The sequence below is a fragment of the Camelina sativa genome, chromosome 17, assembly GCF_000633955.1.
Source record: "Camelina sativa cultivar DH55 chromosome 17, Cs, whole genome shotgun sequence".
Lineage (NCBI taxonomy): Eukaryota > Viridiplantae > Streptophyta > Magnoliopsida > Brassicales > Brassicaceae > Camelina > Camelina sativa.
The window spans coordinates 27,679,175-27,696,988 of NC_025701.1; the positions used below are offsets into that span (position 1 = coordinate 27,679,175).

Below are 17,814 nucleotides of genomic sequence, written 5' to 3' on the forward strand. Positions count from 1 at the left end.
AAAAAAAAAAAACGGGAAGGGTTGTTTCATTTTGACACTATTAAATGGCAGGTAAGTCACATTTATTGCATCTTTACTCATATTAAGATTTATAAGTCTGACTTTATTTGGTAGAGTGTAACAAGTATATTCATTTGTAGGAATGAAACTGTAAAGTGTCTTGCAATGGATTACTATGCTAACCTTTTCATATCTTCATGGGAGTCATCTGGATGCCATCTCACATATCAAATTGAACCGGTGTTTTGTGTACTGCGTTTCTGGAGGGTTGGAGAGTATGAAGGTATGTACTATTAATAGAATTTGCTAGATTGAAAAAATTCTTAAGAGTAGGTTGTATACTCATCTAATTATCTTTTTAACACTTAAAACATCCCTAGGTGAACCGTGTATTGTAAACACGTTGGCCTCCTCCAAGATCTATTTAAAACCGGAGTTTGTAGGACTTGAGAATCACAAGGCTATGTAAGATTTTAATGTTCAAAAATATCAAGTGGTGTATCATGTTAGGGTCTAACTTATGGATGTGTTTTCTATTTTTTTAGCTCGGAATTTGCTGGACGTTATTACATTAAGCACATAATGCAGCATGAAGGGTAAACTGGAGAAGTTTAAGCTGAAGGCATATTTGTTAACAATCTTTTGTATATGCTAACTTTATAATTATTTTGAAGGTTTGTATGATCAAGTACTACAAACCCTTTTAAGGGTTGCTTTCCAAATTTTCTTGATGGTTTAAACGAAATATTAAATTATTCTGACCCAACTTCTACCTAATTTAAATTAACCACATAATATGGATCAGGCTCAATGGATTTTTCCCATTTTGCAAATGGGCTTAAAAAATTTTTTAACAAGATAATATATATTGAAGACTTTAATTAAGGTTTTATTAAATACTCTTTTTAAATGTCCATTTAGAAATATCAGATTAAAAGTTTAAAATACAAAATTAATTACAATTTTGAACATAGGTTATTTTTTTTGACATTTAGTNTGCGTTTCTGGAGGGTTGGAGAGTATGAAGGTATGTACTATTAATAGAATTTGCTAGATTGAAAAAATTCTTAAGAGTAGGTTGTATACTCATCTAAATAATCTTTTTAACACTTAAAACATTCCTAGGTGAGCCGTGTATTGTAAACACATTGGCCTCCTCCAAGATCTATTTAAAACCGGAGTTTGTAGGACTTGAGAATCACAAGGCTATGTAAGTTTTTAATGTTCAAAAATATCAAGTGGTGTATCATGTTAGGGTCTAACTTATGGATGTGTTTTCTATTTTTTTAGCTCGGAATTTGCTGGACGTTATTACATTAAGCACATAATGCAGCATGAAGGGTAAACTGGAGAAGTTTAAGCTGAAGGCATATTTGTTAACAATCTTTTGTATATGCTAACTTTATAATTATTTTGAAGGTTTGTATGATCAAGTACTACAAACCCTTTTAAGGGTTGCTTTCCAAATTTTCTTGATGGTTTAAACGAAATATTAAATTATTCTGACCCAACTTCTACCTAATTTAAATTAACCACATAATATGGATCAGGCTCAATGGATTTTTCCCATTTTGCAAATGGGCTTAAAAAATTTTTTAACAAGATAATATATATTGAAGACTTTAATTAAGGTTTTATTAAATACTCTTTTTAAATGTCCATTTAGAAATATCAGATTAAAAGTTTAAAATACAAAATTAATTACAATTTTGAACATAGGTTATTTTTTTTGACATTTAGTTTTTATTTAACTCTTGCCCGCACAAGCGTGCGGGTAACTCTCCTAGTTAGATTTTATTAACTCTTTCCCCCTTTAATGGTAGAATCTCATGGTTCTTAAGAAAAAAAATTTGAATTTTCTAAAACAATATATGTATGAAGTGTTGATAAACATTCAAAACAAGATTCATTTGAATACACATCAAAGACGAACTATACAAGTTTGCAGCAAACCATAACCTGCAGCAACATTCATTTTCGCATCCTTAGCGACTTCCCCCACAAAACTACCAGCTGATTGCTTGGCTTCGTTCCTAATTCAGTAAAAACCATCGTAAACTTTCCACCACAAACATACACACACACGCGCCAAAAAAAAGGGAGATTAGTACAAAAATCATCAAACCTGATGAAGAAAAACCTACTAGTCTTCTCTTGTCATTGTTGTGAGGATAGAGAATGCATTTTCCAATACCAAAACCTTCTTTCAAAAAACGATACATAACTTCTTTTAAGTCCAGCAAAATGAAGTACCTTCCACCTGCAAATGATCCATTTAGTCACACTAAAACGGACAATTTGTTTATACAATGCCAACAATTATAGCTCTACATACGAACCATCTTTACCCAACGACAACAACACAATCAACACAATGAGCAGCGTAAATCGTTGTCGCGCCTAGAATTTAACAATGACCAGAAGAATAAGAGGATTCCAAAGGCAATTTTCTAATATGTAAATGATTTAGAGAACCATAAATTTTTAAAACCGGACATATCTGTAGCCTATTTGAAACAAAGAGCATTTAATCTACATCATCCATCACCACATGATATGTCACAAAAGTTTTCCTAATGGGATTCAAGTAGACTACAAGGGAAGAAGGACAAACAACACCCATCACGAGTTCGGAATCGGGCAGCAAAAGTTTTCGGCTTTGCCTTATCCCATAGAGAGACAATCCTAAACAAAATTAACCTATGACATTAGTCTATTACATTTAATCTGTTTTAATACTTAAGCAACTTATAAGCAACTTATTAGACACATTGATGGAGATGGTCTTAGAGCTTGAATTAAAGATATATACTCATTTGTTATAAATAGAGGTTGCATGCCCATATTAGACTTGGGTTAACGTTAGCTTATAGCTAGAGCGATCTCATTATAAGAAATGGACGTATCTTGTGGGCAGGTAAAGTCAGTAGATACGTTCACGAAATTCATGTACAATTTAACTTAAAAAAAAACTTCTTGATTGGTCCACATGCACGTATACTTTATCAAACATACACTATATATATATATATATATATATATATATATATTTAATATATAATATCTGTAAGTCCATGCATGAGCATGACGTATATGCATATTGTATTTTTAATCCGGTATTTTCTTCATCACAGTAACAAAATCAATATAAACGCCAAGAAAAAAAAAGTCATTTTTTCTTAAAAGGTTTCTAGAAAAAGTCATTTAATATATGATCTTTTACGAGAAAACAATAGAATTATAATTTCTCGAAACTATCTAACAAAAATTCTCTCCAACGACCAATGAAGAATAATCAGTTTTTATAATTTTATTTTTGTGGCTTTGGTCTTTCACGAGTAAATGAAAGTTATTATTTAATGGATTTTGGTGAGAAGAATAGGAGCTAAAAGCACATGAAAATAAAATGTAAGTATTAAATGGTAGTTGTCGTTTCCTTTCGTGTAACGCCCAACCATGTATCCGCAGCACGTTACGACTACCTCCCTTTTTTTGTTGATCTATGTGTGTTAATGATCTAACCTAACACTACTATTACAGAGAAATAAAACTATATATTCCTTTGTCAAAATACTAAATTCCAGCAAAATCTGACACATAACCATATACTATTTAAAAAAGAATTTGCTTACATTTACACCAACAAAAGAAAAACTTAAATAAGAATTTGTTCTTTTTTTTTTTTCTTACCACAAAACGAAGTAGTAAAACTAGCAGATCTCATGCAAAAAACTTAATAAACAGAAAATAAAACGTTACAATTTACAAATGATTTTATTGATCATGATAGTCATGAGCCATCATCGACAAAGCATGCATTAGCATTACATGCACTTGAAAAAGTGATAGTTCTTTCCCTATAACACAAGATATTCAGTTAATTACCAAATACTAGATGATAGTATAAGAGTTTCCATATTTTGGCTTATAGTTTCTACGTTTGAATCCAATATATGATAACAGATGCGCATGCGAAACTTAATTATACTTTCATCTAAACATAATGGTCCCGAACAGTAGACCAATGTCGAGAATTTTCTTAGATACAAAACAAAACTAAAGAAGTTTTCTTTTACCTGTAAAATACAGAGTGGCAGAGACAGACACACAACGAAGAGTTTAATTTCAAAAAAAAAAACTTTAATGTAGGCAAATATGGTTGTGAATGTGATCATCTTCTAACATGTTACGGTCCTACCAATTCTCTCTAGTCTCTACCCACCCCTTTTCATTTTTCAAAATTATATACTACTAATAATTATAACTAACTCCAATCGTATACTCCATAGTTTAATACTATTATTAACTCTGTGAAATGTTCAACTAAACGAGTAGGTAGGTTGCTAAATCATCAAAGAATCTTTCGACGAATGCTAATTAGAGAATTTTGACCAATTTTATTAACATAATACTAATAGTACTATTAAAAGAGGAAATTGAAGAAAACAAACATGGGAAAAGAGGATTAGGCTGTTGACTGCTTTCACTCCCTTTTACACCTCTCTGTCTCTCTGTTCTTCTTAATAAAGTTTTCATTTTTAAGCTTTCTCTCTCTTCTTCTTCTTCTTCTGAATCGTCGTCACAACAACACAATGCGAGTCTTTCCCAACTCGTCCATGGCGATTCTCTCTGTTTTTCTCTTAACCCTTCTCCTCTCTTTCCCTCTTCCATCAACACAAGACCTCAACGCCGACAGAGCAGCTCTTCTCTCTCTCCGTTCCGCCGTCAGAGGCCGTACGTTTCGCTGGAACATCAAACAGACCTCACCGTGTAACTGGGCCGGCGTCAAATGCGAGAGTAACAGAGTCACCGCCCTCCGTCTCCCCGGCGTTTCTCTCTCCGGCAACATCCCGGAAGGTGTTTTCGGTAACTTAACTCAGCTCCGTACACTCAGCCTTCGTCTCAATGCTCTCTCTGGCTCACTCCCTAACGATCTCAGAACTTCCTCCAATCTCCGACACCTTTACTTGCAAGGAAACAGATTCTCCGGCGAGATACCTCAAGTTCTGTTCAGTCTTACAAACCTCGTGAGGCTTAATCTCGCTTCCAACAGCTTCACTGGAGAGATCTCCTCTGGTTTTACAAACCTCACGAGGCTCAAGACTCTGTTTTTAGAGAACAACCAACTCTCTGGTTCAATCCCTGAGTTAGATTTACCGTTGGTTCAGTTCAACGTCTCTAATAACTCGTTGAACGGATCTATACCTAAGAATCTGCAGAGGTTTGAGTCTGATTCGTTTCTACAGACTTCGCTTTGTGGCAAACCGCTTAAACTTTGCCCTGATGAAGAAACTGTACCGAGTCAGCCTTCTTCTGGTGGAAACAGAACACTACCACCAAGTGTTGAAGGAAGTACGGAGAAGAAGAAAAAGAGCAAACTTTCCGGTGGAGCTATTGCCGGAATTGTGATCGGATGTGTGGTTGGTTTCGCTTTGATTGTTCTGATACTAATGGCGCTTTGCCGGAAAAAGGGTAAGGAGAGATCAAGAGCTGTTGACATTTCAACTATCAAACAGCAAGAAACTGAGGTTCCCGGCGATAAAGAAGCGGCGGATAACGGAAATGTCTACTCGGTGTCGGCGGCTGCAGCGGCGGCGATGACCGGGAACGGAAAAGCTGGAGAAGTTAACGGTCCAGCGACGAAGAAGCTTGTGTTTTTCGGTAACGCGACTAAAGTTTTCGATCTTGAAGACTTGCTGAGAGCTTCAGCGGAGGTTTTGGGGAAAGGAACGTTTGGGACGGCGTATAAGGCGGTGCTTGACGCGGTGACGGTTGTTGCGGTGAAGAGGCTGAAGGATGTGATGATGGCTGATAAAGAGTTTAGGGAGAAGATTGAATTGGTTGGTGCGATGGATCATGAGAACTTGGTGCCACTGAGAGCTTACTATTTCAGCAGAGATGAGAAGCTTCTTGTCTATGACTACATGCCTATGGGAAGCTTATCAGCTCTCTTACATGGTGAGTTTTTACATCAAAAACATTTAATAAGCTTCATCTAGGGTTCTTGTAGATTTAGTTTGCATTTACAATAGCTTTAGTGCTTAGTCTCGATTGAATTAGCATTGGGTGCTTTGCTTTGTTTAGTTTAGTTTTTATAATTGTCTTTTATCTGTTTACAGGAAACAGAGGAGCGGGAAGGAGTCCACTAAACTGGGACGTCCGATCACGAATTGCTATTGGTGCAGCTCGTGGGTTAGACTACCTTCACTCACAAGGCACTACGACCTCTCACGGCAACGTCAAATCCTCAAACATCCTCTTAACAAAATCCCACCATGCTAAAATCTCAGACTTTGGCTTAGCCCAGCTCGTTGGATCATCAGCAACAAATCCAAACCGTGCTACGGGTTACCGTGCGCCAGAAGTAACCGATCCAAAACGCGTGTCGCAGAAGGGTGACGTGTTCAGCTTCGGAGTTGTGTTGCTCGAGCTGATCACGGGAAAAGCTCCTTCGAACTCAGTGATGAACGAGGAAGGAGTTGATTTGCCGAGATGGGTCAAATCAGTGGCGAGGGATGAGTGGAGAAGAGAGGTTTTCGACTCGGAGTTGCTTAGCTTGGCGACGAAGGAAGAAGAGATGATGGCGGAGATGGTGCAGCTAGGGCTTGATTGTACGTCACAGCATCCGGACCAGAGGCCGGAGATGTCGGAAGTTGTTAGGAAGATGGAGAATTTGCGACCTTATTCAGACCAAGTTGACGAAGCTGATTAAGTAAAAAATGTTTAATTATTGAAATTTTTAATTATTTAATTTTAATGAAATGGTTGGGGGAAAAATCAGAAATGAAGGGTTTTTAATTTTAATTTAAAATTTTTGACCCTACTTGTCAAAAAGGAAGAAGGGTTTTAGTGGTTAACTCTGCTGGCAATTGAAGTTGTGTTGTGTTTGGGCGTGAAGGATTTGGTGGTGATTTTTGTAATTATTGTTGTTGCTTAAATCTACTTTTCTAAATTGTTGCTAATCATTTTGTCTCTTATGTTATAATCATACTCGTGACTTCATATCGTAATGTAAAGTTGTGTATATAGTGGCAAACGCAGTTGGTCAGTGTTTTGTGAAAATGATGTATTCAGTTTGTCGAACAAAAATACAAATCTGTTTGGATTTAAAATATATTTTTGGTTGGCCACTTGTGGATCGCCCTTTTCCGGCAGATTTGATGCGTTTGATAGGTTTGTTGTACACTTTAGCTTTATCCACTAGAGAATAGTGTTATATCCGAAAACAACATTAGATCATTCGAAATGAAAAATTAGTTTAAAACTACTTGTTTAGGTTTCGCCTGTTTAGCACTTGTTCAGCTTATTATGGTGTGGTGGAAGTTATGTGTAATTTTATGATACCAATACATTAGTTTCGTCAACATGTGATATATAAAGAACATGCTATATAAATTATCTTTTGCTATCACAGAGACCCACATCCAATTTTAGTTCCGATGGAGAGACAGCTAATTATACCCAAAAATAAACACTTAACACATGATCTATAGAATGAATGAATCAATACAAATTTGCTATTACTGAAATGTGGACAACTCTTCAATTAAGTATACCGAACTTTGGAATAATTTGTTTTTTTTTCTCTTTCACAAAATCACTACTATGAGTAAAGAGAGGTTGGCTAGCAAACATTGGCAGCTTTATGAGTAAAGCATTTAATGCAAAAGGTTTAAATAGGTAGGAATGGGTGCAACTGTAACAGTACTAAGGCTGCTATAATTGTATGACTCTTTTCACAGAGGTCCCAAAGGTACACACATGATATAGGGGAGGGACCATAAAGAGAGAGAGAAAGATAAGAGGACTTTGAGAAACTGAGATGATTCTAATATATGAGCAACCCCAAAATAGGGTTTATGAAAGGGTCCTTTTTATAGACGTGGTCTCTTATACCTACATTTGCGGTTAATGCGGCTGCTAATTGCCTACACTTTTAGAAACCCGCAAACGCAATGGCTAACTGTGTATGGGTTTAAGAAGTTTGGACTGTGTCCATCAATTATGATAGGTTTTAAAACTTTGGTTTGGAAATGGTATCTCTCGTTCAGAATCTAATGAAAATATGCTAAAAGAGACAAATTGGGAATCTTTAATAATGAACATTGACATCCCTTTTCACTCGGTTTACTTTAAGACAACATTTCACAACCTTCTGTGAAGGTGGAACGCAATAGCCTCAGACCATGTACATAAATATGTTAAACCACAAATCTTAACAACTATCAAACCGCAAAACAACAATAAACCACATGTGCGGCTGTGCGTTGTGCGACCAAATAATGTTTTCCTTTTGCTTTTGTTTTTCTTCCTGTCTCTGCATCAGAAAGAGAATAACTCAAAACAAAAATCAGCTTGTTATGGATACCACAAATTTAGTAACCAATGATGACTGACTTACATGTACAGAATAATAAGTTATGTTCATTTGTTTGCTATCTTCGATGCGAACTTGGTTGAGTTTCATTCTTTGTGACCTTTGGACATCAGATCATAGTTGATATATGCCAGCTGCGAGAGGTTCTTCATACCATAAAAAGAGCTAGTCAGAATACTAAAACTGGTTCTTCTCTCTTGAGAACACCAGTTTCAAATGCTACTCGAATCACTTGCCATAATGGTACAAACTACAAGCCAGTTATTGACTTGAATTAGGTAGAAGCACAGCCCACAAGTTCATGACCTAGCAGTCTATAGTCTCAACCCAAACTCGAATCTATAGCCGAAGGATTCTGCAAGTCTGTTATAAAAGCTAACAGCCTATGTTTTACTTGAGGTGATGATACTAATACAAAGCCATCTTTGCAACTTTTACCAGGACCCAACTTATATAACTAATAAAGTTTGCAGCAAGATCTCAATTCTAAAATGAATATTTCTAGGGACTTTTTATACAACTGTATAAAACTATGATCAATCGTATACTTGGGTGACAAGGTATCTTAGGAAGAAAGTCATGAGACAATACCTTGAACGAGAAATTATTGAATGGGTAATTTTCAGAGATACCAGTTTCAGACTCCGCAGGTCCGCGGGGTATATCAACCTGCATATCATCATTGATCCAATTCAGGGACTTTATACATCTAAAAATTTAACGTTAATACTTCTGAGGGGGGAAAGAGAGTGGATCAGCAGATATTACCCCCTCGTCGTGATGATTGTTCAACNTTGGGTAACAAGGTATCTTAGGAAGAAAGTCATGAGACAATACCTTGAACGAGAAATTATTGAATGGGTAATTTTCAGAGACACCAGTTTCAGACTCCGCAGGTCCGCGGGGTATATCAACCTGCATATCATCATTGATCCAATTCAGGGACTTTATACATCTAAAAATTTAACGTTAATACTTCTGAGGGGGGAAAGAGAGTGGATCAGCCGATATTACCCCCTCGTCGTGATGATTGTTCAACCGACCACTGCTGCCACTCAAACTGTCACCATCACTAGAATCTTCATTCTCATTGGTTGATAAACATTCTTCATCCGGATATTTCTCCGAGTAGCGACTATGGAAGTAACTTGTGTCAAAAGCATTTTCTGAATCCGGCACAAATGCAGCCTAGAAAAAACAAGCATTAAAATGTCTAAAATAAAGAAAAAATAATATAATAACATGAGTATGAGCTTTGCAAAGCTTCGACTTTAACAGCAAAAGATAAATGAATGCACCTTCTGCTGTGCTAGAGTATGCCAGTTTATGTCTTTAAAGAAGATGTGCTGCTTGACCTGGGTCATGATATTTGTTTCATCACTACACACAATTTACAATAAACTAGAACCAGGCATCCAAGAAAAAAGACATCAATGTCACCTCAGCTGCCCCTCTAGCTCCAAGTCTCTGGTGAGGATCTTGCGTTAGTAACCTAGATAAAGCACATGACACGGTGTTACAGAAAATACTACTTGTCTTCTTCTCGATTTTGTTATAAGCTGATCTTGAACCAAACACTAAAATGGGCATTTACTCAGTCATAACTCGAACAAAACATGAGAAGTGAAGGGTTACTTATTAATGTTTACAACGGAGCTGGTGACAAATTTTGTAAAGACTATTCTTACTACGCATATAGAGACTGAACAGAGGATATTCACATACCGATCTATCAAATCACGGGCTTCATGGCTCATATCTTCAGGAATAGTAGGCCATTGTATATTACGGTTGAGAATATTGTCAAATATTTGCTAAAACCCAACAAAGAAGATGCAGATCAGATATGAGGGAGTTGGGAAGTGAGACTAGATATTAAATACTAGCTAGCAACATATGATGATGCTAACTGGTAGTGTTTGATAGTTAAGAGGCCAATACCAAACACATGACATTTGATGACCAGCCAAAATTATAACAATAGTTTTCAGAACCTTGAGAAACCTCTAGTTCCTCTAACAATATACTTACAAGAACGATGCAATATCTAGTCACTGACCTGAGGATAGTCAGCATTGAAAGGTGGAATCCCCACAATGAATTCATACAAAATGATGCCAACAGACCACCAATCTGCAGTTGCACCTGAACAGTTATGAAAATATATGTCTTTACAATTTTGGTATGTAATAACAAAAATTATATAATCTGATACTATAGTCAGACAGGTAGCAGAACAACAATTTAGTATGAACCTAAAGTTGGGAATAAGTTACGTATTCGAGCTTTCTACTTATACCACCACCAGATAAGTAGAACTGTAATCAACTTGATATATCACACATTGTTATTTAGATAAACAATCTCAACCAAGCACCAATTTTTATTCAAAAGTAAGATTTGGAATGATAGAAAGTAGCAAACAACAAGATGAGAAAGAAATGTGTATGCACCATGTCCTGTCCCCAAAAGAATTTCTGGCGCTAAGTAGTCAGGAGTGCCCACAGCAGACCGCTTATCCTCCAACGTTGGCCATTTTGGTTTCTGCTCAACAAGCAGCGACGTTGCACTGGAAACTGGCCCAGAAAGATCATCTGTGCTGTTGATGAGGCCAACTTTTGAAAGCCCAAAATCTGTCAACTGCTCAGACGAAACAAAACGGTACCATAAGGTCTACAGGGAAGCGTGGTTCTGATAATTTATCCATGTATTATATATACAGATTATAAATGCAGAGGCTAATTATCTGTGTGGATTTTACGAGATTCAGATAGGACTATATAATCGCCAGATCATCACATTGCATGACATCAACAAAACATTCTGAAGGCCTGATATATTCAATACAAGTTCCCAAATGGTTATTGTATTACCTTAACATGACCATCATGGGCGATCAACAAATTGTCAGGCTTCAAATCACGATGCACAACACCCTCGGAGTGTAAATACTCCAAAGCAAGGACCTGACACGAATAATCGACACTAAATCACAACATCTAGATAAATTACTTGTTATTACGGCATGATCTGTGAGAGCCTTCAACACTTACAACTTCTGCAATGTATACACGGGCATTAGTTTCATCCAAGCAACCAAATTTTCTCAACATTGAATAAAAATCCCCTCCATTAAGATATTCCATCACAAGATACAGGTTTTCGCTACAAGTAAAAGAATAGAAGAATCGAACCTGGTAAAAAGAAGGTTACGTTAGCATGAGAAATCTCAGCAGAGGACAAAATATACTTAAAGCTAGAACAGCTCACCACAAAAGGATTGCGGGCATGGATCAAAATATCTCGTTCAGCATGTATACTTTCCACAGCATTCTTGCGGATCATATCTGCCTTCTTTAGAACCTACGGAGTATGGCAGCACCAAAAAACAAGATTTAGAAAAACAGTTTGACTGATTTTGGTAACCAAGTCAGGCTTACTGCACAGACAAAATCTTTCACAAAAGTAACAGAAGCAAAACGAACTGAAATTTTGGAACACCTTAATCGCAAATAGGTCTCCTGTAGTTTTCTTACGAGCCAAGATAACATGCCCAAAAGCTCCCCTACTAATTTCTTTTACGAAATCAAAATCATCGACGGATATGCGGTCCCGCGGATGTACTGGGCTGGTCCTCAAGCTGCGAACAACATCATCTTCCAAAGGAGCATCTTCATCAATTATGGTGCTTGATAGATCAAAATTTTCATCACGCAGAAGCTCCCACAGCTGAAGATACTTTTCCCTAAATAATAAAGAAAAGTATTCTTTTTTTTTTTTTGGAACAAAGTAAAGAAAAAAATTCATTCAATAGATTCATAGCCTGAGCTATTCTTGCCTCAACTGACAAAAGAATAGTTCTGGAGACCAGAACACTTGCATTCCAATTTTCAAGCAAAGACAGCACTGGGTGAGAGCCAACAAATATATATTCAAGACAAAAGTGGTACTAGGAGGAACTCACCGTATCAACTTTTCTATGCGTGTACCAAAAGTTTCTATTATAAGTGCATCGAACTTTCTGTGCTCAATGACAACCCTCAAGTCTTCAAGACAAGAAAGTAAGAGTTGAATAGATTGATCATCAACTGGAATAGCATTTGATGCACATCTTGCAATATCAGCAAGTTCACTCATCTGCATCATCAGTTATCCACGGCTTTATTCGTCAGTGCACATATTCAATAACAAAAGACTGGGAAGATATGAAGATAGAGCAGAACCATCACAAACCTGTGAAATATCATCCTGGTCATGTAATATACCCTTGCCTACTAATATCAATTCAATTGGATCGCGTCTAGGGGTTGGAATAGGGGAATTAGGAGTCATGCTACCGGCAGATGAAGGAGTCATGCCTTGATCAGACTTGGGACCAAAACGAGTTCTGCATGACATTGAAGGTAAACATCTTATATCATCCATGGAAACTAAATTATTAGCGTCTGGAAGACAGTCAAGCATATCCTCCGACCCTCTTCGCGACCAATCACTTAGCTTCGGGGAGAGAACATCAAATTCTTCGCTAAAGCTTGCGTTAGATATTTTCATACAATCTGGGCTTTCTACTACTGCTAGGCTATCCTTTTGTGTTAAGTTCTCGGTTATCTTTTCAAGGGTTACAGCAACTGCCGCCAGCCGCTCATCAACACTCGCACCCTTTTGGTCAGATACATCAGCCAATGCACAGATTCTAGAGTGATCTTCCACATGGGTGGTGGGAACTTCCTCCTCGCATATACGGCAAATAATTGAGTTTTCCTCAGAAATACATGACTGATCTCCCCAATAACCCCAACAAATATTGTGCGGATGCTTGGACATATGTTCTTGAAGAGTGTCTGGAAACTTAGAAACAGCCATATCATCACTCATAGCTACTCGATTTTTAACGACCTGTGGAGGTTCAAATTTGCTATCATTCTGCTTTTTAGATACTGCAGCTTCTTTTACACACTTCGATGCTGGAGATGGAAGTCTTTTCCAAGATGACATTTTATCGATGTTTGCAGGCGATTCAGAATCCTTTGACATTTCATTGTATGGAGAGGAGAGAGATGCTGGACTAACAACAAAGCCCTCGTTCCAATTCAAACCACGCTGCTCCTGACAATAAGCTTTCTGGGTGGATGGTACCTTTAAGTTATTGGCAGAACTTGAACCCATACCGTCCCTAACTTCTCCAGTGGGGACTCTTTTATCAACAGGATGCAAGACTCTTGACTGACATAGTTGTACGGCATCTTCCTCCTGCCCCCAACTTTCCTTATGAAACTGAAGTAATCTGGTACATCTGGTAAGGATAAAAAGTATCCGAGTGTGAAGTTGCTTGAGCACGCCCGGGGGAAGCTCTTGACGTTTATCATCTAAGTCTTGTACTATGCCCTCACACTTACGCCAGAACTCTTCCGAAGTAGTCTTAGCACAAACCTTTGCCAAAACCAACAAGTCTTCAATTGTTTCTAGCAACTCAGGATGACTTTCTTTTTTTTTATCATAAATATCCAACAGATCCCCACCAAATGCAAAAAGGTCCGAATTTACTTCTTCCTTTGCTTTGTCAAATTTTGTTCGAATTAGATCCAAGATTTCCTGCATAAGACAAATCATTAGAGAAAGCACTGCACAGATTTTAGATAAAAGTAATACAAAAACAGGAGCGTCAAAACTACCTCCACGTTATTTGACCATCGAGGCTTCCAAAATGGAAAAGGCCGTACACCTTTAGAGTTGAGCTCATGAGAAAAGCTCTTGATGTCACCAGGAAGCCTCTTTCTTGGAGCACTGGTCATACGAAGTAAGGCTTGATAATGAGGCGACTCTGACACTTTTGTTTTTTCCAATTCATATGAATTCTAGAAAAGATAGACATCAAGTCACCAAGGTCACTTAGAACTGTCTATATATATACATAGCACATACTTAGTAAAAGAGAAAGGAATACCTCTGGCGTGCAAACTCCTGAGCTTCCTTCAGGGCTAGATATGCTAGGTAATACCTTCAGTTGACCTGCTTAGTAACATCAAAATCAAACTTGAGAGAAGCAAAAAAAACTGAAACATCAACGGGTGCCACGATAAAATGCAAGAAGTATTAGCCATACCATTTCCGATATCAGGAGATTTGTGATCAGCTTTGCTACTCCCAGCTTCCTTCTTGCCACTACCCGAACTAGTATCATCAAACTTCGACAGCTTGTAACACGGTAAGACCGGAAGTTCATTATCATTCCCAAAATTGAAGAAATTTTCCTGCGGCAACGGGCCAGACCTCGTCTTGATTCGATTCAAACCAAGAGACGAAGCCATGATAGGCGTTTCAGCAGCTAGCTTCTTCTTCGCCGCCTCAGAACCTGAAGATGACAGTTTCGATTTTCCAGGACTAGAAGAGTGAACTTCTTTACCCTTTGATGAGCCATCCTTCTTCGGGTAAGGGCTCCAAGTCTCCTCTTTGGAATTCGATTTCGGTTTCTTCTTATCGGATCCTCCAACCGGAGAATTAGAGCCAACGGATCGAGGACTGTTTGCGTTATTGGGACTAGACGATCCTGATTTCTTCGAGGAGAAGAGGAGTTTACTCTTAAACACCATTTTTTAATATTTCTTCTCCCAAGCGGAGAGATTTCAAAAAAACCTAATCCTTTACAATTTACAACACAACACGCTACGGCAAAACTCCAAACACCATCTACAATTCGAAAGAACAAATTCTCTTAATATCTTCAATCTCCGTTTTGAAAACCTTGAGAAATTTTCAAAACGAAGCTTTTCGATGAACCCGACGAAGAAGACGATGGACGTAACTGTTGTTAGGTGCGAAGCTAATCCTTTTTTTTAATTAAAACGAAGAGAGATTAGGGATAAACTAGTCAAACCTGTTAAAGACGCAGCTTTGACTATATAATGATTAAACGTTTAATGACTCTTTCAACTTAAGATTAAACATTTATATATGAGAGTAGAGGGGCAAAATTTTCTTATTTATATGAGTAGAGTTGATAAGATTATGATGAACATTGAACACTTTTTTATTTTTTCTTGAGGATTTTGTCATTAATGAATTTATTGTGTGACTTGTAAGTTTTCATTTGTTGAGAAAAATATACAAAGAAATTTCTAAGTTTTCTTTCTATTACGAGATTTCGCGCGTCATTTTGTATTTTAAACGAACAAATCTAACTAATTTTAGAATTTTCATGACCGTTGAGATTTGATATATTCACCTCTAATCGAATTATAATTGGTACATCCCCAAATTTTTTTTTATAAAATTATAGTTTCGATTGATATAAGAAGAGATTTCCTACGTTTTTTCTAAGTTTGAATGTATAAATCCAACTAATTTAAAACTTTTCAGTACTATCGAGATTTGATATAATCACATGAACAAGTAATATTTTGTTAGATAAAAAATTTAAAGCTATAGTTTTTGATTATCATAAGAAAACTTCTCCAGTATTTTTTTTCTAGATTTGAATGAATAAATCTAACTAATTTTAGAACTATTAATATTGTTGATACTTGATATATTTAATAATGGCTAGATACAAATTTAAAACTAGATTTGAATGAATAAATCTAACTAATTTTAGAACTATTAATATTGTTGATACTTTATCTATTTAATAATGGTTAGATACAAATTTAAAAAGTTATAGTTTTGATTAATACGAGAAGATTTCATGCCTATATTTCTTTTTATATTTGAGTTGATAAGACAAAAAATATATATAATTAATGATTGATATTAAAAATTTCCTTGAATAATAAGCATGTATTTTTGTGTATATTTGAGTGTATAAAATTAAATTATTAATACTAATTAATTTATTCAGATTTTATATTAATATTTGTTAAATTTAGTTGATATTTATTAAAATATTTAATACTAAACTGACGGTCTCTAATTTATTGCAATAGAGTTAAAAAAATGGGATCCAGTAATTTTTTACTCCCTCTGTTTCACTAAGAGTGTCCTTCTAAATATTTTTCCCTGTTTGATAAAGAGTGTCACTTTACAATTCCAATGTGTTTTTTACATTAAATTTTCTAATTTACCCTTTAAACCAAAGTTCATTTTCATTGAATTTAAACCATTAGTCATTTATTAAATAGGGGTAATCATGTATAACTATATATTTTCTTAATTTGTGTGCATTTTGTCAAAATGATACTCTTTGTGAAACATGAGTAATGTGTTTTTGAACCTTGAGGATTAGTAGCTGGGTAAGCGCTTATATCTCTCAAAGTATGCGGAACATCCGAACATGACACCTTTGAATGAGTTATAGTAACAATGCGATATATACAGTGTTAGATCAGGTTATTGGGTGGAAACTCATGTCCATACTAAAGAAGATGGAGAGATTATCCCACCTCCTGTGGCTCAGTTGCTTTAAAGAAGAAAATATGGGGACTGCAAATTGCTCAAGAGATTCGACATTTCCTATGGCGATGCTTATCGGGTGCTCTTGCAACACTAACTCAACTTAGAACAAGAACATTTTTGGTTGATCTCATGTCAAAGATGTCAAAAGAAGGAAACAATAAACCATATATTGTTTACGCGTACCTTTGCTCAAGTTATTTAGAAATGTGTAGACAGAAATGACAAACAATTCATAATATCAGATGGTCTAGAAGACAACGTTGGTTCTTACATGTTACTAAAATAATGGCGGACCTATGTAAAAGGAAGGGGGTCAATTGACCCCCCTAAAATAATAAGGGCCTGTTCGTTTCTCTATTTGGATGATTCAGTTGAATGGAAATGAAAAATGATGTTCGCTTTTAACAATTTAACAGACCATTTGGATGTATCAGTTAGATGACTTTTTCTAAAGTCATTAAAAAAATATGAAAAATCTGGCTGAGTCTGATTGGTGCATTCAACTGGAGATGATTCAGCCATAACTATTAAATGTCCAAAATACCCTTGCCTAATTTAAACAATTATACTATGTCACCATCTCTTTCCCCCGACACCGTAAAACACAGATCTAGGTTTTTTCACTCTTCGCCAGATCTCTCGCTGGAGTAATCATGTTTATTTCAATTCCCCTCCCTCTCTCTCGCTTTCTTTCTCTATCTCTACTTGTAGATTGCAACAAGAATACGAATTAGTTTTTGGGTATTGGTTACTTTGTTTGAGAAGGATTTTGAAGAGTATGAACTGGACTCAGTCTTAGGTTTGATTATTGATTTGAAATACTAGTCCAGATCGATATTGATATTGAGATTTTTGTAGTTTTGTTTGGTGTTAATGTTGATTTTTTCTTTATTGGAATAACATGTTTTAAATCTTATAAAAATTTGTATTTCATGAAAATGAAAATTTAGAAATGTCAAAAATAGTAATTTGTAAATTATTTAGGTGTATATATATTTTAGATTAATAATTAAAATTAACATACATTAAGATTTTTAAAAATGGTTATA

General features: G+C 36.1%; 2 protein-coding genes across 3 annotated transcripts; one reads left to right on the forward strand and one right to left on the reverse strand.

Annotated features, from left to right (window-relative positions):
- Window positions 4,458–7,033, forward strand: LOC104758151 (probable inactive receptor kinase At1g48480). The gene is made up of 2 exons (XM_010480972.2): window positions 4,458–5,958; window positions 6,120–7,033. The coding sequence occupies exons 1-2, from the start codon at window positions 4,593–4,595 to the stop codon at window positions 6,710–6,712; spliced, it is 1,959 nt and encodes a 652-aa protein (XP_010479274.1). The 5' UTR covers window positions 4,458–4,592; the 3' UTR covers window positions 6,713–7,033.
- On the reverse strand, window positions 8,067–15,284 carry LOC104758154 (probable serine/threonine protein kinase IRE3). 2 transcript variants are annotated; one of them, XM_019239704.1, is made up of 18 exons: window positions 14,481–15,284; window positions 14,322–14,386; window positions 14,050–14,232; window positions 12,611–13,969; window positions 12,342–12,514; window positions 11,879–12,122; window positions 11,648–11,740; window positions 11,431–11,571; window positions 11,251–11,343; window positions 10,831–11,017; window positions 10,437–10,522; window positions 10,103–10,191; window positions 9,818–9,869; window positions 9,676–9,732; window positions 9,392–9,565; window positions 9,215–9,292; window positions 8,402–8,523; window positions 8,067–8,317 (listed from the first exon to the last, which is right to left on the reverse strand). In XM_019239704.1, the coding sequence occupies exons 1-17, from the start codon at window positions 14,965–14,967 to the stop codon at window positions 8,464–8,466; spliced, it is 3,621 nt and encodes a 1,206-aa protein (XP_019095249.1). In that variant the 5' UTR covers window positions 14,968–15,284; the 3' UTR covers window positions 8,067–8,317; window positions 8,402–8,463. The 2 variants fall into 2 exon arrangements, with proteins under 2 accessions (XP_019095249.1, XP_010479275.1); XM_010480973.2 differs by lacking the exon at window positions 8,067–8,317 and having other exon boundaries at window positions 8,401–8,523; window positions 14,481–14,967.